The following is a 26,677-nucleotide window of genomic DNA, read 5'->3' on the forward strand; positions in this document are numbered from 1 at the left end:
TAAGCTTGCAAACTTTCTTAATCAACAAACACACCTCCAGGAGGATTCATGTACAAATATCAAGGAAAAAACTTTTAGCTTTTCAAATTCAACGTTCAGTATTTTTCTCCACACAGTTGGATACTTCAAAAAGGGTAATTCTGGAGAGAAGGCACGGAACTTACCCTGGTATTATTTCTTTCTGCTTTCAGTTCAGCAATTTCTTCCTCCCTTTCAAGCAGCTGTTCCCTGCATACATTTAGTTCTTTTGTAAGCGCTGCAAATTCCTGAAATAAACCAGACAGAAATATAAGTACATCAAATATTGGGACACAGCGAGAGTGGATTAATAGGAACACTTGACACAATTTTTCAAAGTATTCATTTCAGATGTCTAAAGCCAATACAATTGTACAGTCATGCTAAGCAGGCTTAAATTCAAACACTTAAAACCTTTATAATGTCAACTGTAAAGATAAAAGACATTTGACCAGTACTTCAAAAACTTGTGTCTCCTCTCACAATTATCTGAGTAAGGGTATCCCTGTTAAGCAAAGGGAAAAAAACTGTTTCTAATGCACTTGGTACGTTGTTTCAAAGATTTTTTTTTAAAGGACTGCTATAAGGAATGCAAAAACAGAGCACTAATAAGCACAGTAAAAAAATAGAAGTCAGCAACACATGATGTTTTTATTCAGTATTTAATTGTGAGAGACAATACATAACCCTGCCATTTACCAAAACACTCAGGTTACTTCTTTGTAGTAACAAAGCATTCTTGAAGGCTCACCACTGGAGGACTCAGACTTTTACCTGTATTTGTCTACTTTAGCAGTACACAGGGATTTTGCTTATACCTACTTCCAAATCTCACAAAACAAAAGTAGAACAGACCTTTTCCCTACAGTTCTGCAAGAAATCCAGGAAGACTAGAATCAGAATTTTTCTAAATGAGGAGCCCCTGAGTTTTCAAAAGACTTCCCCTTCAATTTGAACAAAGCTTTCACCAAACAAAATTAAACCGTTATAAGCATCACAGAGTGGGAAGGCATCAGTAAACAGCAGTTAAGGTAACACAGCAGTTGCTGCATGGCTTGCTTTTTTGTTTGCTTGTTCCACTATTTTGAACACTGAGACAAGTCAATAGTAAAGAATATATTTCTAAATTTGGGGGGTTGTTAGAAAGATATGATTGTCTTGAGTACCTGAAAGAGCTACTACATCCTAAGCTATTTCCATACTCTAGCAACAGCCTCCCTAGAAACACTCACTATAAATGGCATTTAAGCTCTGGATCAACTCAAAGAGCATACTCTGGATATAATGAAATACGAAACTATACAAGACACTTAAAAGTAACTACTGAGAATAATCTTACCTACATACTTACTCTAGCAAAATTAAAGTTGTAATCTGAACCACATTAAAAACAACTAGCTGTAAGCCTAAATGTGAACGAGACCATACTTTAGAAGACAGCTTTGTAGGAAACTGGGAAAAAAACACTTTTTCCATCAGTGCAACTTAGGATGAGAAATTAAATACATGTTGATCACTTCAATGGCTGATGAACACAACAGAAGCACTTGTATAAGAAAAGACGGAAATGCTAATACACAAGTTAGTCTTCTCTACTGTCTAGAAAAGACAAAAACAAGTCATGTCTAATAAACAGTGAATTGGTACAGCTGCACTGGTAAGTTGATGAAGGTACAGCAAACTGTGAAGAATATCTTATGTAAATACACTGTGTGCACAAAAGATGCTTCTCTAAGTCTTCCAAGCTCTGCAAGATATACTGCCTAACAGACGGCAGCTGCATAGGAAGCAAAAAATTTTAAATGGAGCCCTTTTGCAGTAAAATTCAAAGTGACAAAAAACACATGCTTAAAAACAAAAGGACTCAACTAATTATACTATCACATCTGCAAATTCTAACATGCAGCTAAAATAAGCAGTCAGAAGACACGTCTTAATCTAATTAATCAAAAGATTAATTTAGTAAGCTCTATTCTAAAACACGCACATGACAAAAGACACAAAAATACTGTTGCACAACATATACCTACAGTGAACTCCTTTGGGATTACTAACGCATTAGGCGTTTAAAAGTTGCTATGAAAGGAACGGTAATATCACCAGCACAGATGCAAAATCCATCACCATAATCCCTCTTCCTAAAGAAAAATCTGTTAATTGAAAAAGATTCAGTACAGTCCACCTAGTTAATTAGGAAACAACAGCAGGAAAAAAACCACTTAATTTTCCTTCATTTTTTCAACCGCTAAAAAGCCTATTTCTTTACCATACTTACTAATTAATATTCATATAAATTTTCACCAGAATATTTCAACTTTATACATTGACTCATTTGCATCCTTAAAAAAATGGCCTATTACTTCCAAGTAAAAACCTCTGGAAATATACTTCTTAGAACATCCTTTTCAGCAACTCCATAGCTAATGTAAATTTTAAGCATTCAAAACAAAATTTAAAAGACTCCTGAGTGCAAGGTAGACAAAGAAAGGAAACAGTCCACCTCACACTTCACAGTTACTGAAGGAAAGATCCACTCCATGAGCTTGCCTACAGAACTCAACCATAACGTCAGAGTTTTTACTGTACCTTCAATAAACCCCTCTGTGGGAGTTTTCACAGCTCCCAGGCAACTGATAGCACGTCTCTTCTGCTCCAGCGTAAGTGCAGGTAAACCCAGTTGAGGTTCTGAAGTTGTAGCTATTCAAAAGCCTACCTTACATATCTTTACATATTTCATAATTAACAGTTTTCAAGTACTACTGAAACTATTAACAGATTCAAATTATTTACAGAAGAGCTTGATATGAGCTTATTTTCCAGTTGTGGGTTTTTGTGTGGTTTTGTTTTTCCCCCTCCATCCCCCCCCCTTTGAAAAACCAAAAAGCCTCCAAGTGTCAACATCAAAATTCACTATCGCGGACATTATAGAATTCTCCGAAGGACATCAGGCTGACAATGGTAAGTTCTACGTTCTTCCAGACTCTATCTCAGGTCGAGTACGTGATAAAGAAAGCAGCAAGGCCTACCAGACACCACTTCGTCACCCTTCCTCAACTTAGGATCACTGTATAGCATTAATAAAAGTGTTACCTAAGACACGTACGAGCTCCATCTTCACAAAAACAGCTGTGTATTTCAAAGGAAGTTTACTCACCCTTCAAATGATTATAATACAGTTCTATTCCATCGCATATTCCAGTGCAAACATAAGTTATAGCACAAATATATCATAATTATGACATGAACCACCACACTGTCAGATGACCCCAAAAGAACAATACACACAGGAATTTATATTGCTGCTGTATAAACAGACTGACACGTATTTCTAGCATTGCATAATACATCCACTGCTGTTTGTTTTTACAAAATGTATTTGCTGTGAGTCCCATAACCTGCCTTATAAAGAACACTTGAATGTCCGTAGTTTCAGTTAATGCTGCCAAAAGACATGTCTTTTCTAGTTTTAATACCCATCTTCAACAGAAGACGATCCGATTTCCTCGAGCAGTTCAAAAGAAAACTATTTGCAACTTTGTCATCTCAAAAAAGAGTTTAAGTTGTCTCAATTTCCTCCTTGGCATTAAATGAATCTACAAAAGAAATTAAAGGAAACAAGAAAAATCCTGAAAAACTGTTCCATTTATCCGCAGAGCTACATTACTTATACTTTACCTAAGGAGAAGACAGAGCTTCAGAATGAAGCTGTGCTCTGCTTCCAACTGCAATCAAAATAATAAATACCCTTCTCTGAAGACTGACAAGGATGGGACTCAGAATAAGCACTTCAGAGCATTTACTAGAAGAAACAGAGTGCTAAATATACTAAATACCCCTTGTTGACTAGAACATACTGGCAAAAGTTCAAGTATTATACTAAACCAAAATGCTTATTCGAAAAAGTAACTTTCTGAATTTGTATCATTCCAAACATGACACTCCTACTGCAAGAAATGGTAACTCAACAAAAAAAAGAAAATCAGTGAAAGTAACTTTGTTATTGTTCAGTAATATGTTTTCTGGGTTTTGTCCACAAACTCCACAAGTTTTTAAAACAACGGCGTTTCTTCCACATCAACCTTCAGAACTGACCTTCAACCGTTAGTATTTTAGAGGCCACAAACATCCTTCCAAAGGTTGCACCAGCTGATGTCTAGCTGTCAAGTCTGTAGAATTCTGCTGTCTGACCTGACGCTTGATTGCTTATGAGATCATGGTCCAGGAACATTACAGCTTTCAGGTAACAGGTTTTCTTCATGATTATTACAAGCACAGTTTATAGGTTTCACAGATAGTGCACTGCAAGCCCCTAAACACTACATGACAGGAAGAACAGTATTTCAGTTGGAGAAAAATTGGGGATTGATTCTATTTCTCTGAGGAGTCTAACAACATGAGCTGCACACTAGGGATGCTCTTTGCTACTATAACTGCAGACAACAGTAAAGTTGCTTGAGATTTGTTTACACATACAACTTTTTTCCGCAATAAAACACGATGCCGCTCCTCAGCGCATAAGGATTCATGGATTAACAGCAACAAGATGACTAGAAAACTTAAAGGATAAAAAGATATAAAAACAAACATCCTTTGAATACATACTACTATTAATTCATCCAGAAAATATTACCCTCTTGCAATCAAGCAGGATCAAGATGCAATTGTTGCATCTTTAGGAGCATATCTGCCAGAAATACGTGAGAGGAATTTATCTGTTTAATCTTTACATCACATTTTATTTTACTGTTAACATTCTGTTCTGTGGTCTGCATATCAAAACAATCCACTCAAAAATCCAAGAAGCTGAAAGGATGATGAGAACTGGGGAAAAATACAGGCCATCAGGGATGAGAAACCAAGGTAATCTGAGATAAACTTTCATCATGTTATTTGTTACACAACATCCACGCTTATTCCAAATGACGTGTAAATGAAAATGAGAGACGTCATAAAGCAATCAGAACAAACCAAAATATCTAAGCTTAACAGGATATTTAATAGTCCCCTTATTTTAAACCCAATGGTTGTAGGTAGCAACAGGGGCCAATGTCCCCATGTATAGTATTTTAAGATACTTAAGTATTTAATAAAATTTGGAAGTGCCTAGTAGAAGCAAGTAAATGCTTGTAGTTGTTGACTCAAAAGGGGTTAGGTTTTTCAGCTATCACAATTACTTAATTCAAAATCACTCAGAGTTACATCTACAACATTCACGTTTTAATCATTAAACCTTGCCTTCCAAGAAAACACAGTTATGCGCTGACAGCAGAAATCCAGAAGAAACATCAACCGACATAAACGATGCTTTGCCTATTCAGCGTAATAAATAAGATTGCTTTCAACCTCTCCATCTCTGTAGCATATGCTAATAGGAAAGACAAAAATTAAGACTAGAATGTGAAGAAAAATATTTTGCTGTTCACATAATGAAATTACTTTCCAGTAAGCAAACAGTCTGGATTTTCTAACAACCTAGATTTTCTAACCTGGAAATAAAAAAGCTGTTTCAAACATTAAGAGAATCGGGTCCATGAAAAAGTGTTTCTTTTGCTCTAAATCAACAAAAAATATAAAAGGGAATGTATGAAACTACTTAAAGGGATACTAAGATATGGTTATATCAAACAGGTTTCAGAGCAATTTTCACGTTTAAAGTGGCTGATTTTGACAGAACTACCTACCAATCAGTGAGAATAGTGTAGCATACAGTACACTTCAACATATCAGCCTCCTTTTCTATTTCTCCTTATGCGTAACAGGTTTTGTAACTCAAAAAAGCCCCACTACTAGAACAGGTGCAGATTTCTTTGCTATTAACAATTTTTTCCTGTTCCAAGTAGCGGCATGGAAAAAGTTTAAAATGTTTAGTATCACCTTTTTTCACCTCTCATTAGTTTACATTTTCCTTGACTCAAAAGCCTGTTTGTTTCTTCCGCTCTAACAAAAGCTGTAATGCTGCATGAAAACACTAAAACAAGCATTGCACCTAGCTAATGGGTAATTATTAATATTAAACAAATATTAAATTAAAGCTGAGTAACTTCTATCATTCCAACCCTCTTTTTTGGTATGGTATTCTTCAACCTTACTTCTCGGATTGACCTATCTGGGCTTTGTCACTAATGATGCTCAATCCTAAATATGCAATTAAGTTTTAAAATGTTTACAGTTGCATAATGTTACTGCTCTGGAATGAAACACTGCTTCCAGTCCACTTTGGAGATGAAAGCAGAACCAACTGTCTAGCATCTGACAGAAAGCAATGCGCAAAAGAACTCTAACTTACAGCCAGCAGGTACCAAACACATGCCCAAGATCAAAATGGAAAAGTTCATAGTAAAACAATCTCCATGGTAATAGGTTTCCAGTTACCATCTTAACTGAGTTGCTCACATTTATGTGTAGTATTCACTGAGCCTTAACTACAAGGCATTAAATCTGGACTTCATTGCTAGGAACTCTGGGGAAGTGTTGCATGTCAAAGTGTAAGAAAACATAAATGAAGATGGATGGTTTTTGGCAGCTTTGCAAAAGGAACACTGAATTAACAGAAAAGGGGAGGTAAAAACACATCAGTTTCCATGTTTTCCTGTCTATATGTCCCCTTTCACTGATATAACACATTCCTGATTGACGTTTTCTACCGGTGCATGGGAGTGTAGAAGTACTGCAACCCAAAGCATGGCTGAATCTTTAACCCCTTGAGAAATCAGACTTTTTCCTTTCACCACACTAATCAACACCCAAACTTCATACGTGCTGCAGAATAGTTTGGAAATTGAGTTTGTAAAACCTAGTACAAAGACTGAAGCACAGGTTGAAGAAAAGCAAACAGGAGCCACCTACACTCAAAGCATTAACTACTGCCTGCATAAACTTGCAAAGTCATTACCACCTATATTCTTGCATTTAATTTTCTCTAAATTCTGCAAACCATCACTGTTATGTATATGAGACTAAGGGCAAAGCCTAGTGCAAAATTATCTGTGCACCACTGGACAGCCAGTCACTGATTACATACGGTTTCTTACAGTGCAAGGTACACACGCTAACCTGAGAGCCTTCCAAGTTCCACCACTAATTAGAGCTGCTACATACAACACAGTGAATACAGTAGTCAATTTCTACAAGACTGTTTGCTGGTAATATTCAGAACTAAGCCACAGCAACATCCTATCTTCTTCAGTGCTAAACCAACCTCGTTGTGTGCCTGTAAAATTCAGAAGAGAGAACAAAAGATTGTTTAAACAAGTCAGAAAATATCTCTCAGTCACTCTTGGTTTAGGTGGAAATTTGCAGTTTGCTAAGCATCTTCCTGTAAGGCAAAGAGCCTTGATAACAATGAAAGATTAAGAATTCAAATTTTCTCCAGGTAACAGGTTAATCACTTCATCAGCCTCAACAAATCATTACCAGCAACTGTGGCTGGTTCAAAGTACAGTGTATCACAGAGTCTATTTTCAGTTAACCCAGAGTAGACACTACTTTTAACAGAGACTTTTAAACTACTTAAGCTACAGATGGGTTACAAAGACTATATATTGAATTGGAGAACAGCTATACCACATCCCCCACCCCCTTAATATCCATCAGGAAAGCACTGGTCATCATGGAAGAGCAAGCTGTTAAACATGGGGGGGGGTTTGGTTATACTTGGTACAGACTGGTCAGTAATACAGCAATCCTCTTCAATACTGCATCAATCCAACTACTCATTTTCCAGAAGAAGAGTTTACCTAACACAGAAACAATTTGAGAAATAATTGAAATAATTGGGGGGCGGGGGGGGGGGGAGGGCTGGGAAAACAAATGCCTCAATTAAACCCTAAATTAATGAATTTGAAGGGTTTCAGTGTGAATAACCTCATTCCTACACCCCTAGCCTAGTCTATTTTGATTAGTAACTAATACAGTAAGTAGTAGGACAACTTCTTAGTTGTAGCTTTAGGCATCTCCATTTTTGGAGTCCATGTCAGTAAAAAACTTACCCACACCCATATCCACTATGGCAAAAGGAGAATACAGTTGTACTTAATTAAAGAGGAAGAATCTTGCTTTACCAGTTTGACAAGATATGGGGCAAAACCAGTCTCCATCTTTAATATGACACTATAGAGATTTCATTTAAATTTCTCCTCTCCACATAAAAGTTGGTCAAGAGGATCCTGTACAGGATTTCACAATATAAAACACTCCTAAAAATGTCAAACTGTAAAGTAACTGCAAGATAGCTGAGAAAATTTCACACAAGTCCAATATTTCTAGTGGACCTCCCCAGTTACGGAGGCTGAGCAGCTACCACAAAAGCTGTAACAAGATCTTTTAAGTTGTAAACAATACTGAACTGTCAGTTTCCTTGGGCAAGAAAAAAAAACATGGTGTTTTTTTTCCTGTTCAACTCCAAACATACTGCACTCACAAGGAACAGCACAACTCTTGCTCAGCTGACATTTAAAATTAAATTTCTATGACTTCAAAACTAAAAGTCATTTAATCCTGAATACTGACTTTCAGCATCTCAATCCGCACGTGAACACTACACTTTTTTTTTTTTTTTCCAGAAATAGACCCAGAACAAGAACCTCCGTGCACGATTATTTCAGTGACAAGATACCTCCGCTTGCAAAAACTGTAAGCAGCAGCTGAGGCACGGCACTGCCCTGCCCTATTCCAGCCATTAATCTTGGCCTCGAGTTGTCAGGCTTAGTTCTGTGGCCAGTAGTTGTACAGTACATTTTTCACACCGTGTTAAAAGGGAGTGCTTGGGAATATCTGAATAAGGCTGGCCAAGCCACCCTCATTAAACAAGCATCAACACGCATTCCCCCTCAGTGCTCTGCTATTACATATACACACAAACACACGCTTTTTTGCCAACTGATGAACTGTTCAGTTTTATGATTTCAAACTTGTTTAAGCAAGTAATACTCAATGAGGACAGATAGATGTCTTCAGCAGGTAATTGAACTTACAGGCCCTTTACATTCTATTTTTCTGTTTCTTTGTACTGTATCATCTGGTTTCTATGCTAAGTGGATTTACTAACTAAAGCTAAATATGTAAGTCTGCAATATTTGGACTGAATGCAATTGCACCATTCCATGGAACAGTTACTTGATTTTTGCAATAAAAGCTAATCTAAAGCCTATTCAAAAAGAGTTTTTTCATGTCTTAAAATAGACACGTCCAATATTTAAACACAAGAGCTTAACCCAGTAACGCACATGGTCAAAACAATTTATTTTTATGCTTTTTTAATGTTTTGTTGTTTGGTGTTTTTTGACTGCACAAAGAAAATTTATAACAAACAGTTCCATCATACTTTCTAACAACCACCTGAACCCAAAAACCAGAACCACACATTATCCTGAGTTGGAAGGGACTTACAAGGATCATGGAGTCCAACGTGTTACATCACAGAACAAAGCCAGGGATATGACTAACATGAAATTGCAAGAAGGGAAAAAAGGAGAGACGAGGACAATCTTAACACGCTGTAACCAGTAACAGATACTGGAGCAAAAGACGGATTAGTGAGGAACCTGGTCTGAAGAGCAAGTACCTCCTGTTCCACGCCAGGCTACAAACGAAGGAGAGATGATGCAACCAGGAGACCCTGAGGCCTTATACACAGCTGAGAGAAAAGATTAGCTTGGCCCATTTCTCCCCTACTACCTCCCTGGCCAATCTTCTATAACCATTACACAAAACACAGAGGAGAGTTAAGCAATCTCTAAAGACTACAGTTACAACAAGGAATCAGAACTGCATTAACGTATGAACATAAAGAGATTACAAGAGGGGAAAAGGGCAGCTTCTTTCCTGCATGGACAAGCACTGAAAGCTAAAATCCTAAAAAGCTTTTTGATTTTTCCCTTTGCCAGAACTAATTCCACATTTCTTGAAACAGACTCAAGTTTTAGAAGATATTGTCAAACCACACCCTCAAAAGACATTCTGAAAGCACAAGCTGTGTGTTCTAAAAGAAAGAAACTACCAGATGCACCTGTCCCATGTTCTTCAACATAAAGCTAATATAAGAATGTAATGACCCTTCAGGGACATTTCACCATGAAATACATCAAAACGATAATACCATATTAAAAACACATTACTCTAGGAAGATTCACAGTAGTATTCCAAGGCATCCCTGAAATTATTTAAGCCAAGCTGTAGTCATTCACACAAAATTAATATGGCAAATAGAAAGAGCTTCAAAAAGATGCTCTAATTATAGATATTTCCCTAAAACATGCATAAACATGTGAAGACCCCAAGCAAATTCACCACATAACCAAGGTCTGAAAAACTGTTCTCCACACAGGCTCTGTTCTTCCAACCACGGTCTCTAAGATACAGTCATCTTTCACACCCATAAAGTTTAGATTATCTGAAGAAGTGCTAGTGCTACAGGTAACTTTCATATCACATAATCCCCTTCAAACCTTTAAAGGATATCTGATTGGGGTAAAAAGTTTTTCAACTCTGTGTTTCCAAATTAAGATACAAGACGTGTCCCGTCTTAAATCCTAGCAGAAGCAAGAGACTGAAGTGTGAGCTGTCAGTTGGGACTTTAAATGTGACGTAAAAGAACCTTAAAAATACTGTATTACACAAAGTTCAGGTTCCCATTGTGAATAGTAAAACCACAAAACTTATTTATGCACAAACTACAGTGAAAAGCACAGCTAGTAACAGAATTTAAGTCCAAAACACACTTCAGATAACAGATTTCCCATTTATGAATAGAAATGCAGAGAAAATGAATTTTCACTGACATTCTATCATCAAAAGTAGATATTGCTACATGATTTTTGTGACAGGCTCACGTAAAATACTTGAGAATCCACAATGCAAACCCACAAATCCACAGTTTAAACCTTGCCATTGATCAAGTCAGAAGTTCTTTCAGATATGTACAACAAATTCCTCCCCCCTAATTTTCTTTTTGAAAAGTTAAATTTACAGTGTGAAAAATTTTGTATCGATTTATATTCGGCACACATTGAAACAAGCAAGCAATTCCACTTGCAGATCTCTCCCCCTTTTCAGTGGCTTGTTTTATGAAAAGTTCAGAAGCATTTAAAAAAAGACTAATCAAATTGGTTATTTGCTGAGAACTAGTATCTTCAAAATAACAGCAATTTACATTCCTGTTCACTGAATAAACCTTCTCCACATTAAAGAAAGTTTTACCGTTTACACTAAGGATTTGGGTAGCCAAAATTTCTTTTCAAGTAATTCAAAATAAATACCATTTCTCATTACAGGAAATCATCAGTATTGAGAAGACAATGATTATTAAACTTCAGCCAGCTGCAAGACAGTTTGTTTACATTAATATTCATAGTGAAGTCTTTCAACTATACGGACGGCCAATCTAAACTTTGTATAGATTGACACAAAAATTCTTTGTTTAAACTGCACCTCCTGAAATATTTTGTTTTACACTGTGTAAATGAATCAGCTACTAAGCTTATATAATTACATCCTTATACTGTGTGCCGTCCTGTAAATTTGAGGTAGGAAAAGAACAATTTCTACAGTAAAGAGTTTGTTAACCTGTGGTGTGCATTCTTTTACTAATTTTCACCAGATATTTACCTTTAAAAAGAACCATAGAGTAGAATGTGTTCTTAAACGCAACGTTTCCCTACAAAACATTGTAACTGACCTGTACCAAATTTGGTATGTATTTATACATGAGAGGCAGGATTAAAACAAAGAAAGCACAGAAAACTTCTAGACAATTAGATGCTAAATGGAATTGGGTAACAAACCATGCCATGTATGAGCAATAGCGGAGTAAGGCATGACACAGCATGGCTCAGAGCATACACTGACAACTGTTCTACAGAAAAAAAATCAAAGGCTGCCCACTTCACTACTGCAGCAGCAAATGGAAAACCCTTGCTTAATCTACAAGAGGACATTTTTTTCCTCCTCTTAACAAAATTACATAGACATACACATCAAAATTTTCAAGCTTTTAGCCACATCATTGAAGGTGCTTGTTTCAAATCCGTCTTGAAGATATCTGACTATGCCTCGTACTGGGAGCATAAGGACCTTTTCATCAAGGAATCTTGGAGCACTTCATAGAAGTTCTAAAGCCAGATGTTTTTTCTAAACATACATATTTCTCAAAACATAACTGTAAAACAGAAGAACTATGGGATAAGATATGTTGACTGTTCTTACTTGTTTGCAGCCATCAAGAAGTCACAGTATATTTCAAATGCAACCAAAATTATATTCCAGTTAAAACGTTCACTACCATCCTCAAAAACCATTTCCTGAGCAGACATGAACATAAACACATGAGCATAGTTCAAGGCCAGCCACTGTGGAATAGCAGAATAGAAGATTAAGCAACAAAGCTTCTTTTTGTAAAAACGCTACAGCTCTAGTCACTGCAGGAACTGACCCCAGAGCCTTGTCATGACAGCCAGCCAGAAGAAAAGGAGCTGGTTTTCAGTAGCACTTACATGAAACCCAAGGTAAAGTCTGAAATAGATGAAGGTCACCAGTAAAAGAAAACTTAACCAACAAGTCACATCCATTTACAGAGGGAATTAACACATCAAAATCAAACTGAGCAATACTTTTAAGAAGCATTGTAACCACAGTCCTCCTCCAGTTCTGTATATATGAACTAGGAGAATAATCTCCTCAAGCGACCTACAGACACGCATTCAGCTCACTACAAAATTATCTGGAGCTTACAAAACGCAGAAACAGCATTTGCATGCACTTCTGTGAAAAAAGTCGAGTAAAAAATCTCATTCCACTCAACAGCAAAATAATAATTTTTTTCAGCCTGGAGAATGTGAAAACATTTTTCCTGGCAAGAACTGCCACACATTTCCCCACTTGCATCTGGAGACTACATAGACAAGCTTACAAGAAAAATGCACTTGGAAAGTTATGAACACTCAGATTACCCAACACACACAATGCAAATTTATCCCCTCTCAGCATTTGTGGATTGAAATCCATACGCACAAGAAATTACGAGAAGTATTTTCTAAAACATGTCAACAGATACCATTCAGCCTTACATACATGTAGTGAATTAAACTGTCTTAACTGCTAAAAAGCAGCTTACATCATGACATCTATCATATTCCTTTAAAGCAGGAAAATTAAAATACAAAATTAAGTGAAACAAGTGTATTAATTGAATAGTGGAATGCAGTTTGGAAGTATAAAAAAGAAAGTTACTAATGGACAGCCAACAAGTTCTCTCCAAAGATTCAAGTTCTCTGATAACATTGTTAACTATGCACGATCTACATATTCCAAAATAACTTGTGTTTTTTTATCCTTATACTTTTTGACTTAAGTTTTTATGCTACATTCTGTAAGCTATTTTCTGATTTCAAATGCGGCATCAATACATTCCAATCGTAATTCAGTAAAAATCACATGGGAAATGTTTTCTCCAACCTTTTAATGAATATTCTAGAAGCACCAGGCTTGTGGAAATTTGACAGTCAGTTAACTTATACAAGCACTTACACCACAAATGTATGATCTTCATTTTCAGTTCAAATCCTATACTGTTAATAAAGATAATATCCATCTCTCCTAAATAAATACCAGACCGAAGAAACCAAAGTCACAGAGTAATGGATGTTAAGGCACTAAGAACTCGTAAGAGAAAAAAATGTATTTAACTATTTATCTTTGAAGGAAGACATTTTTTTTCTTTAAAAAAAAAAAACGTAGATAGAAATTGCAGCTAAATAGCCACACTGAAACCCTACGTCTTGCTAGCGGACATCTTTAAAGTAGTGTTGAGGTATACTCCTAAAAAGCAGAGAAAAAATAGGCTGGCAGATAAAGAATTCTCTGTTTTCAGGATACCAAAATAAATACTATTTGTTGTATAAATACTACTTGTTGTACAGGTGGCTACAGGCTAGTTAGCACAGATGAGTATATATGCAAAGTTCGCCTCATTCTGATTATGCTATGTATTTTATGAACTGCTTGTTTTGGTTAGAGCTCTTTTCACCCAAGGTTACATACAGCCCGTTTGTTAGACTGCAAGTTAGACTACAGCCCATCAGAAGTTAAAAAGCCCATTATCATACATTTGTACACAGTAACTGAAGAGTGTGAAAAAACAATCACTAGATCATCTTTCAGGGCCACATCCACAAATCACTATTAAAACAAACACAAAGCATTTCTGTGTAGTCACCAAAACACCCTTCCCAGAAATCAGCTAGGGAAAATAACGACAATAGCTTTGGACTTCACTTTTTTTGTCATTGTTACAGAGACTGACAGAACAGTATAATAGCACTAAAATTTACCCTCATATACAAGAAAATGTAAAACTAATTTTAAATTTAATCCAGCTAAAATGTAAGTTTATAATCAAGATAACCTAAATCAAAAGCACAGTGTAAACAGCTAGTTGCTAACAACACCCAAGTAAATGACTACTGGATGGGGCGGGACATTTCCATAAACTCACAGAAACATACTTAAATGAAAAACTGAGAAGTTGGAACAAATGCTAGTGGCTTGGTTCTGAATACACTCCTGTAGACCACAACATTGTTAAAAGTGCGGCTACTCCACTTTTTGACCTGTCATAGAGCATACTTTCAGATAACCCTTCATTTTCTGAAGGTTTTGGACACAAGCTGCCTTGTAAAGAAAACATGGAAAGCTGGGATTTATGGCCATACTCAGTGAATCCTGAACATTAATTCATACCTCCACCTGACTTAAGCTAGTGTAAAGACAATCCAGTAATTTACTAAGTGCCAAGATTCAACAACTACAGCTGAACACAGACAAGACTAAAATTACACTTGCCTGAAAGAGTCATGTTCATCTTTGCTGTCACAATGGGATGAAAGAAATGGAGGATATGTCTGCTCTGACATACATTCACACAAATGAAACCTTTTTAGATCTCTATCACTTCTGGACAGACAGCTCACTGCTGAGACTAATGGCTTTTACTCAGAAGTCAGTACTGCATCTTCCTAGAGTAAGCAGTATAGGCTACGTCACCTCAAGGCTGAATAGTTATGAATACTGTAAATGGAGCTGCACTTAAAATGCTAAGGAAATTTCAGCTACTGCAAAGTCTGGCAAGCCCTTTACTTAATGTACTTTCTGTAACTGTGTTCTTCATACCTACATACAATTCAAGACCTTGATTCTTCATCTATGACATCCTGTATTATTTAAAACCTTTCTGGAAGAAATCCAAATAACACCAGTATTAAAATGACAACTAAATCTATAAATTCATCATTATAAAACAATACCAAGGTAGGCTTCAGACCAAAATTTTAGATATTTCCTACAAGCAAGATATCAAGTTGTATTTCTGAAACTAAGGAAAATTGCTATATAGAGACAGATCTGAATTTAATTGAACACAAATATAAACAGAGATGCTATTTTTAACTGAAGCATATAGTAGCGATTAAATATTTACTATAGATAGAACGTAACTAAAAATGACCTACCGAGGACTTGCTTTACATTCAAATACTATGTACGGCCAAACCAAAATTATAGGCAGCTTTTTTCCATATTTAACTCCATATTACAGTAAAAGTGTTCTTGCTTTCACACACACACTGCCTCTAACAGAAAATTCTCATCTGTCCCTAATGTACACCTCCTTGAATATAGAAGTTCTGAAAGGAACCATCACAAACAGAAAAAAATTTCTAAACTTCATTTAATTTACCCTGCAAAGAAAAGAATATGATAAATTTCAGACTAAAAGATTAGAAATATAGGATTCAGGTAGATCTTAAGAATATTGCTATATTACAAAAGCATCATATTTGCTCATCAGCTTGTAAAATTCTGTAACATACATGATTATCATCCTGATAAAAGTTGCTGTGAATTCATCAACTGTACTTTTATTTGTACTAGGTACCAGAGTTTGTGTAATTTAAATGCCAGCCTTCTCTATCCAAAATAAGCATTTTCTCATTTACAGAAACTTCTACATGGAATCCTACCAGCATATTGAACTCTGTAACACCTCAACAGCAAAAACTGGTAGTCACCTGGAACTCATCAACCTTAAGTTCAAAATGTACATTTTAAACACACTAGTGTCCTATACGTTTCACAGACTGATTTACAAACTTAAAGCACAGTAATCTTAAATTTTGTAGAAAACACTCTAGATGGCACATAAAGAACATGGAAAATAACAGACAGTTATTCATCTAACCATAGTTAAATCATAACTGAACATGTTTACACTAAAAAGACAAGTTCTTTAAGTTCTCAAAGTAAAAAGCTCATTTTCATTATTTCTTTGAACAATACCAGGAAAAATAAATTTAGTTTTGAATTCTTACATGGCAATTTGATTTCACCAAATTCACTTTCCAAGGTCAGAGTAAACTTTAACCAAGGTAAGAGATGGTAACTCCCAGAAACCAAAAATCACAGCTAAATTAAACAAGATGACAGTTATTTTATGAAGCCAGTGTTGATAAATTTCATTTCTAGCTGTTCATACAAGAAAAGCTTATCAATCTTACTCAATGTAAATGTAACAAAGTACACCTATGAGAATGCTCTTCTTTTTGTGAACTAGAGATCCATAAAAACGTCTTCCTGCTCTGAATAGCTGTTTCAGTTTTGTGAGCTAGAACAGATGCCTTTAAATTACTAGCTGCCCACCTCTACTACTACAAATGTACTAGATGGGTCTATTTCTCTTCTATTTTGAAGAACGGACATCACTGCTGCAGAATAAATTGCATTTACTTTTATAACTTACAGAGATGTGCATATACACAAATACTGATTTGTCTTTTTTTTTTTCTTTTAACTATATACACAGAGGTACAGGCCTCTTTTCTACACACAGAAACTCGGTCAATATAAGGAATTAAGTACAGGGATGCCATCCAAGATTGTGTCTTCATAGTAAAAACAGAACTTTTGATGTAGAAGCAATCAATCTGCCATTCCTCCTTCTATACAAGAATTTTCCATTAATCATCAGAACATCTCTAACTGGTTGATTCGGCTAAATATGTAAACCAGGTACAGTGCACCTACTAAAAAGTCAATTCAATACTTCTGAGGATAAAGTACTCTGGAATCAATTTCAAAGACTATTTGCATGTACACACTAGGTCAGGGTAGAAATAATACATTTTTTAGATAGTGACTTAGTAATTCATGCAACTATACTAGTATTTGTTCAACTACCCAAGTTGATCTTCTCATCTTTCTACTAAATTTAAAATATCTACTATAATTAAGAAAAAAGAACAAGATTGCACTGTTAAATGGTTTTTTTCTGAAAAATCTGTAATACAGTTGTCAGTAAATTTAAAGTTAACCTGCTTCTACCCCTACTTGAAATCCACAGCTGAACAATAGGTCATTTGAGACAGTAGTTCAAAAGAATGCTCAGCTTGAAATAATTAAAAAAGTTTGACTAGCTCCAAATACCATAGCCACCAGAAAGTTTTCCTAGTGAACACTTACTAGAATTGAAATTAGAATTTTGCCAGAAACTTACACATCTGAAATAACCCACTCATTACCACAGTAACAACAAAAATTTGTCAAATACATTAGACATTTCTGATTCGTAGCAAGAATAATAAAATATTTTATGAATGTAACTTTTGAAAGCACAATCAATTGTCACTTTCTAAGTGGTATAGTTTCACACCACAACATTATTTTCCAACTGCGATCTACGAAAATCCATTCTTTGATCTATTTTTATAAAAAGTTGCAGTAAAATTTCTTTCTCAACAGAACTATGAGACTTGGCTTCCTATTGATTTCACAAGAAACCATACGACATTCATGAAATTGGCGACTGTTTAACTGCATGAACCTTTCAAAAATGTTTAGAAAGAAATGTTTACTTATTAGTAGCTTACAAGATTTAAAAAGGAAAATTGAGAATTAAAAAGGAAAGAAAAACAGCACAGTTTAGAGCTTTGATGATTCTACTCAGCTACAAATTCAAGTCCAGTTTACAGATTATACAACTGGTTAATGGCATCCATTAATGCAGCAGACCTGAAATAGCAGCTGAAGAGAAGGCACAATTATTACAATAAAAAGCAACACAAAAAAAAACAAAGAATGATTTTTGCCTGCAGCACATGATTTAACACAGGGAGCAGCAAAGGTTGGAAACTTCTCCTGATTTCCATCATAACGTTGTAATACAACTACATTAACACGTCACTTTTTAGTTTCTGTCCCTGAGTAATTTCCGCTTACCATACCATACCAAAAGTCATACAGTGACTGCATTATGATGAGTACAGTGGAAATAAGAGGGCTTAAAATTGTTTTAAACTGTATAAACATAACAATGATATTTAAGGATATGTAAACACGTAAAAATTCTATGTATTCTTGGAACAATGAAAGCGGAGTTCAATATCATCATGGCACGCTTGGGACATCAACCAAGCTTGCTACAAAGTGTAAGGCTATCAACAGTTCAAGGACAACTGGAAATGGTCTCTGCTTTGCCTACAATCAAATACTTTCCAGAGTGTTCAAAGTTCAGGGTTTTTTTGTTTGGTTGGCTGTTTTTTTGTTTGTTTGGGGGTTTTTAGCTTGTTTGTGTTAAGATGGATGGATAAAAACACAATTTCTGTAGACACCTGATCTTTCCCAGCTACACACTACTGCCATATAGAATACATTCAGTACTATAGGCTGTATGTTGGCATGCTGCATCCTCCAGAAGTTAGTAATTGCCAACTCCCAGCAAGACAAAAAAAAAAAAACCTCTCCAAAAGGAACTGAGTTAAGCAACACACTCAGACTTCTACATTGCTGTTAACAACTCAGCAGTTGTTAATTCACCAATTCACCAGGCACCAGAATTTTCATGTCCGTAACAGTATCAGAATGGCCTGGTTTCTTTCCCAAAATGGTCTGTATTTAATTCTTGAGCACATGAATGAACCAGGCAGTTAGAACCAACAGAAAAATACTAGTGACAGAAGAAAGTCCATCAAGTTCTATTAAACACAACAATGTAGAGACGACCTTGCACTCAGGCTATCCCTAAGCTGAAGAAATGCCAGAAACAGGGAATATACACTCGAGGGAAAGGGCTGATGTTCTCTGCTTGCCTTGCTCTTTTATCTTTCTCAAACTGAGCAAGTACTAACAGATACTTCAGGGAAGCGTTAGGTTAGATTGATCTTTCCCTAACATAACCTGACTGTTCAGTAAACTGAATATAAAAAAAGACAATTAAAAAGCACAAAGAAAAAAAAAATATTTAAAAATACCTTCCTTTCAAAACATCCATACCTGTGGAAGTGCAGTATTGAGCTGTCTCTGCAAGGAATCTCTTTCATGACCAACTTCATGTAGTTTGCCCTGGGTCAGCGTTAGCGTCTCCTGAGTTTCTCTTAGTGTTTCCAGAAGGCGATCCCTTTCTTCCAACATGGATACCATTAACTGTTCAAAATGGGAATCAGCATCTGACTGTAATGGGGAACCTGAACCATGGCCTCCATTTCCCCCAGACGGAATCTCTGCCTCACTGATGGTTGGCATCACCTCACACATCATCTTGAAACAAAACAAGACAAAACAAAGACCATAAATTTAAGTCAAACAAATCTAAACAGGATAAGCAAAGGGACTTTGGATACTACCCATAACACCAGCTTAGCTCTCCCAATGATAGCATCAGCAAAGGTTGCCAACACCTTAGTGTTTGCCACTATTTCATTAAGATTGCAGGTGAAAAGGTATACAATCAATTCAATCAAGGCATCACTTCATAATGAGAATCCTGTGACATCTTGCAAAACCAGATTTTTACAGCTGCATTTCAAACTATGATCTCATTTTAATGGATTTATATTTTTGTTAAGAGCAAACTGCTGCTGAGATCTTTAAAAAAACAAAGATAAGGCATGCAGCAAGCCACCAAAAATTATATACTTAAAACAGTTACTGATTACACTGCATATTTGGAGAATCATTATATGCTTCTTCCAACTCTTGAAACATAGAAAGATAATATCTAAAACAGTACTTTGAGCTTATGCTGCTGGCTTGCAGAAACTCTACGGTAAATGTGATGCACATAAATTAGTGGCAAATCCAAATAGTCCAATTCAAGAGATAAACATGTAAAGGAAGATAAAAAGAAAAAATTTCATTACAAAGTGGTAGCAGCTGTCACTGTGGATAACAACAGTAAAGGTAAGCGAAAATAATTCGAGGCAGAGTATGAATACAATTAACTATGCAAATGCAGGTACTTTACTACTGTTAAACTGGAAGGTCTTTTAGGAGACCCTAAAAGATCACCACAAGTGTCTAAGCCATCAAGGCTTTAAAAGGCATGGAGAAAAACACTCTTACTGCACACTTTCACTGAACCACTGAAAGTTCTTTAGACATCCTCTCTCAACATCACAAATCTACAGAACAAGAAAAAATGGTTTTCCCAGCCTCTCAAGTCCCACAGTTTGTTCTCACCCCTACGCTTCATACTCATTTTAAAGAAAAAATGAACAGATATAGAGTTTTTTAGTAGGACTGCACCTCTGAATCTGCTGAAAGACTCTGAACAGCCTGAAGTGCTCTGTAACATTTTCATGCATGATTACCATAAGCCCTGTGTTTTCAACACCACTACATTATTTACCTTGCTCAATAAAATAAAAAGGCTCGGAAAACAGGCCCCAAGTTTCCTGTAGTACCAGTTCTTCTTTTTTTTTTTTTTAGTAGTTTTTGGTTATCCCCCAAAACCTTTTAGGTTGCAAAGCATCCATTCAGGTCTAGTCCAACGTCTATTTAGTTGAAACACCCCATGCACGTGAAAACAAATAAACCTGCCGAGTAAAAAGCAGATCCAATAAAAAGCAGCAGCAGCTCCAGCTAACTAGCCAAGTCCCCAGAAGAGAAGAATGTGAAAATACACTGCCTCAGCTTCCCGTCTCTCTATTACTGGCCCGTAGGTCCTGCAACAGCTGGGACAGGGGAATCATGTGCAGAGAAAAAAAACGTAGTCTGATGCACTGGTGCAACAAGCTTCAATAGTTCATCGCTCGGAAATTCCACTCAGGTCACAATTGCGTTATTAAACGGAATACAGACAGCATGGGAAAACAGCTCGAGTTTTCTCGTGAAGGACTTGGGAAAGCCTCCTTTCTTTTCTCTCCTATTAATTCCAACAGGAGGCTCTCCTTTCAGTTTCCTGGGTCTTAGTTCAAACATTTATAATCCCAGCAGCGAGGAGCCGACACCAGTTTGGAAGGCGCGGTACGGGGGACCTGCTGTCCTGCTCCAGCCGTCCATCCGATCCGTGAGCACACTCTCTCCCGAGCCAGTCCCGGCGGTGCTGCGGGACGGCGGCACCCGGCCGAGAAGGGCACCCGCCGCCAACGGAGCCGAGGCGCGGGACCAGGCCCCGGGGAGCGACGGGGCAGAAGGGGCCGCTGGAAACCCGGCTCTCACCGCTTCCCTCCCCCGCGGAGCGCCCGGCGAACAAAGCTGCCGGGCGAGGAGCGCGGATTTTCCGCAGCCCCTCAGCGCCGAGGCCCCGGCGCCGCGAGGGCCGAGCGCGGCCCCGCTGCGGGCCCTAGGGAGCCGCGGGGCAGGCTCCGCCGCGCCGGGAGGAGCCGCGTCCCTCCGGGCCGGGCCCGGCTCCGCCCGCCGCCGCCTCCGCGTCCGTGGCGGCCGGCGAGGGGCCGCGGCTGAGGCCGGGCTCGGTGCCGCTGCCTCCCGCGGCGGCCTGGGCCCGGCGGCGCGGCCTGAGGGAAAGCGGCGAAGGCCCCGCGCGCTCCGAGAGCCCGGATCGCCGCCGGCCGGCCCGCCCCGCCCCGCCGAGCCAGCCCCGAGCGTCGCCGCCGCCACCTCCCCGCCGCCGCCTCCCGCCTCTCCCGGCGCCCTCTGCGCCTCCTGCCTGAAGCAGAGCGCGGCCCACAATGCACCGCGCGGGGGTCGGCCGCCGCGGACCGCCCTCCTCGCCGCCCCCGGCCCCCGCCGCCGTGCCGCGGGTTCGAGTCCCGCTCCCCCGCGCGCGCCCGGCCGCAGCGCCCTGCCCCTACAAGCGATACTCTCGCCGCCCACGGGTCCCCGCCCGAAAGGAGGGCTGCCGCGTCTCGGCGGCGGAGCCCTGGGGTGTAGGAGGCGTGCTCGCTGAGCAACAGGGCAGGACCGCGGTCGTGACCGCTGCCGGCGCCGGAGTCGCGCCGTCACCGCGTGTGGTGACGGCCGGAGCAGCCTTCCTCCGGGTCCTCCTTTCTCCGGGGGCCTCCTTCCACCTGCAGCGACCATTAAAATAAAATTGGCGAGAGGGTGGGGCTGCGTGTGCCGGTCTTACGCCCGCACCGAGGTGATGGCTTAACAAGTGAAATTGGGCAACTTAACGGCTCTTGGCGTGAGTAAGGCAGCCCGAGGAGCCAACACCTTGCCAGTCCTCCTGCCCGCGCAGAGCAACACCTGAAGCGGGGTGATGAGGTTTCTTCCAGAGGAGTTCGTGCAGTGCATGCGCTGGCCTGGCCTGGGCTACGAAGGACTCGGGGACACGAAGAAGGCACAGACTTGGCCAAGGCCTCATAATGGCTTCGGCCGCACAAGCAAGAGGTGGCTTCACCAGCACTGCATATTCCCCACAGGAAATGGGCTTCAAATACACAGACAAAATAATACTTTTTTCCCCAGTGTGAGCTGTTTCCAAAACAGCATCTAAATGTTTTCCCCTCGTGTTCTCTAGTTTTTATTCTGTTCCTTCCTGGATGATCATGTTTTTAAAGCTTTTTCCATGCACCTGAATAATGTTGGAATTTGTAGGCAAAGCTTGGAGAACTCCTTTTTCTCTCTTCTGTTTGAACTCTGTGAAAGAGTTGTGTTACTACTCTGAATAAAGCATTTGCATTTTGGATCCAGTTCCTGCTTTTATAGTGCAAAGTTCCGAAAAGCATCAAGGGCCTGTTACACAGGCAGAGGCACGTCATGCCAAAAAGTAACAGTTCCCCCACTGAAGACTGTGCAGTTTTGTGACTGGATTATGTGGCACCTAATTTGTAAACACAACATATCGACCCCCAGCACTGAAAAGGAAGAATCATTAATAAGTCACTATTCCTTCCCCAAAGTACAAAAATCGTTGCTATTACAAACTAATTGCATTGTGCTCTTAGTATTTCCCTTTGGTATTTGAGTCTTTAGGGTGAATTCAGGTCACATTTTTAAGCTTTCCTCCAAAGCCATGAGGTCTAGATTTTTTTTTTTTTTCTCTTGAAGTTCCTCATGTTCTCACATGACCCTGGGAGCTGGAAGTTTAAGGAAAATACCAAATATTATGAAGCACATTCAAATCACGAGTTCTGCCAAATACTGGTTAGCACAGATTTAACACTGAGTTAAGACAAAACTGAAGTGTAATTGTACAAAAAACGAGATGTGACTTTTCATTATAGGAGTGGTAGCAAAGAAAAAAATATCCAAGGTAAATCAATTGTGCTATTTCAGAGGCAACTGCCAAATGCTATGAATTAACCTGTATTGTCAAATAGTATCACAAAAACAGAAACAAAGCTATTTATAATCTTTGATATATCTATATAAAAATACATATGAATGTATATTAAATAAAGTATTTAATAAATCAAATATATAACGTGGAAGCTTGTAAGGTTTGATTCTAACATAACTTGCTTAAAATGATCATGGGAGGGGAGGAAAGAAGGCATTCTTCATTTGTCCTTCTCTTTCAACCTGTTACTAAGAGTTTCAGCTCACTACGGGTTTCTTTCACATAATTCACATTACTGTAAAACTAACCACGGAATCTGAGCCATGGTTATGAAGCACAGCAATACATTTCTGGGGTAAAACAAAGGTAGTTACTTAATGCTTAAAACTAGGTCCTGAAGATTTCCTTGAAAGTAATCAACTTATTAGTTCTAAGCACATTTCTACAGAGAAATGCTTCTATTCCATTGCCCCAAACTGTCTTTACCTGCATTAACAAAACTGTCTCCCATAAATTGCGTGCAATTTATCAATGATTATATTACTTATACACCACAGGAGATTACTTTTATTCTTTAATGAAAACAAAAATACCCTGCCAGATTGACCTGCCTTTTGAAAAGTTAAGCAAAGCACTGGTAAGAATACTTAAGCTATTCAAATGCAAGTGAAAATGTAACCCAGTTTTCTAAGCACGGTTACAAACACAGAATGAAAACTTACTGTGGGAAGAGGAGAGATGGGATTTCCTTACTTCTCAGACTATGACTCTTTCCTTCCTCTGTAATGCAATATTTAGGAAGGAAATATAAAAATGTAAAGAAGTCTGACTGATACCAGTCTAGTAAAGTGAGACTTCAAAAACTGAAAAGCATTTTGAAATCAAATAAATTAATCTTGCTTATTATTAAAAAATATTTATGATAAGTTTTTGAAAGAGTGAAGGGTATTTTCTCTACTGTCTTTATTCTGCTGTCACTTTTACCATAAGTCTAATATAAAAGTAACACACGGCTTGATTTTTAGCAGAAAGCCCTCAATATTGAAAATTACTGATTTCATTGTGAAATCATTTACAAATAAAAATCTAGACACCAACTCTTCAAATAATGCTCCACAGAGAATTTTTTCACCTCTAGTGGCAAAACAGATACATGAAAAAAATCTCATTTTTTCTGTCATTCACCAAATGTTGCTAGATATGGACCTCTCTAGCTGAACTATTGTGCCTGAACTAACATCACATGATGAATAGTGGAATTCTTAAATAAAATGTGCAGGCAAAACAATTACTGTATGCTAAATTAAGCTACCATCAACTGATTGCCATCAAGTATTTCTTAGGTTTCTTTATTACTAGTAAATCATAATTTTTCCACTGACAACAAGGAACATTTCATCCTAGCCAAAGCTTCCACACTGCAGTTGCTTCAACAAATCCAGAGATTTACCTATTCAGAAGGGAACAATTCCTAGGATTGGGACCATAATTACTTTTGGAAAAGAAATTGAAGAAGTACAACAACTACAAAACTACAAATTTCAAAAGATTTCCAAGTATTTAAGGGGATTATCTTATTGCCAGAGATCCAAATATGAGATCCAGCATAGCCAACTGGTGCCCAGTGCTGAGATCTTCCCTGTTTCACAGACTTATAGGTTGTGCCTTGCCCCTTCCTACGCAGAGGTCTGAATTTTTGTACCCTGTGAAAATGTACCTGCTCTTCAGGTGTGTCAGCTGGAATGGTGAGGGTGATGGAGTCACGGGATACCTTTGCTGATAGGACAGTGCTCATTATTTTGTCCTCATCCTTGGGGAGTCAGAGTTCAAATGCGCTGAAGGTGTTTGTCCTGGCTTGGCCTGGTCTGTGTTGCAAGTCTAGGAAGTCTTTCCAGGTGAGAATTCAGGTGGACAGTGCGTGCCAGCAAAGGCAAAATCCTTACCTGTTGTTCTGATTAATTCTGCTGTGCTAGTTCTGTTGACAAAGAGGACTTCTGTCTAAGGAGCTGTCAAGCAGCATTTTCAAAATTATGTTTTCATGCAAAAGCAAAGTAAGACTGAAAAAGAAAGTGGAATTTACAGCTGTATGAACAAAGACTATTTCACTTCAACTTGTGATACATTAAAAAAATGAAAACTAATACAGTTCATAGAAAGAATCTGGCCTGATTTGATTTTCCTTTCGTATATGAGTCAAATGGAGAGTTTGTGAATGTAAGGACAAAAGGTTGAACACGGTAGACACAGAACAACCTCTATGAAATTGGACACTGCGCCACAGCCAGTCAGACTAATTGCTCTCAGACCCAGGTTACAGGTAATAAATTCATAAGTGAACCTCTGTGTTCACAGAGATCCTAAAAGATGTCATTACATTTTCTCTCAGTTTGGGATGACCTGGAATGTGGTTGTTTTTGCTTCTGAAACTAAGTTTTGTTTTGTCTTTAAGTTATTAAACCGAAAACTAAACCATCCTACCGACTACCAACTATAATCATGCTTCATGATGAAAGCAAAGGAAAGAACATAGCACACAGTTCTGAACGGGAGAATAAATATGAATGAAATCCATATATTAATCTTCAACCAGTCTGTTGACAAGGCACAGGCACTCTTGCATTCAGCTTTCCCAGCTCGTCTCATCTGTGGTCAGACTTCCCATTTAGGAAGCAAGAGTGTTGCCTGTAGACCCTCCTCAGCCTAAAGGAGTTGTCTCCTTGATCTGTCACCTCCAAGTCTTGTATTACTCTGTACACAACTTACAGAGGAGAGATGGAAATGTTAGCGGTTAGGCACTTTCTTGGAAATGGGTTTCAGAGCCTCAGGTGGGAACAGAGTTCACATGACATATAAATGTCTTATACAAAAGGGAAGCACTGTCTCCTCATGTATAAAGAGCTGGGCATTTGTTTATGCCCCAGAGGATGGCTTAGTCCAGGAGGGAACTTGAATCCAGACTATCCTATTTTAGGAATGTGCTTCCCACTTGCCATACTGTGAGTATCTTTGTCAGGCACTCTGCTTTGTGAATGCTACACCCAAAGCCTAGACCTTAGATACAGCAGAAATTTCTGAGACATCCCGAAAATCTCTGAAAGGGCTGATTCCAAAGCCACATCGCTATCCCTGCATGGAGACCACCATAGCCCATGAGCG

General features: G+C 38.3%; 1 protein-coding gene across 5 annotated transcripts in view; it reads right to left on the minus strand.

Moving 5' to 3' along the window:
* PPFIA1 (PTPRF interacting protein alpha 1) overlaps window positions 1-21,628 on the minus strand; it is a 59,067-nt gene extending 37,439 nt beyond the window's left edge. For 4 of the 5 annotated variants that reach the window (XM_083839368.1, XM_083839367.1, XM_083839366.1 and 1 more), the window contains exons 1-3: window positions 20,687-21,628; window positions 19,333-19,596; window positions 165-266 (exon numbers count right to left, since the gene is read on the minus strand). In XM_083839368.1, the coding sequence (XP_083695494.1) occupies window positions 165-266; window positions 19,333-19,596 (366 nt within the window). In that variant the 5' untranslated portion in view covers window positions 20,687-21,628. The remainder of the gene's footprint in view (window positions 1-164; window positions 267-19,332; window positions 19,597-20,686) is intronic. The other variant, XM_083839369.1, reaches the window with a different exon arrangement.
* Between the last annotated feature and the right edge of the window lie 5,049 nt (window positions 21,629-26,677).

The sequence above is a fragment of the Anser anser genome (genome assembly GCF_964211835.1).
Source record: "Anser anser genome assembly, chromosome: 5".
Classification (NCBI taxonomy): domain Eukaryota; kingdom Metazoa; phylum Chordata; class Aves; order Anseriformes; family Anatidae; genus Anser; species Anser anser.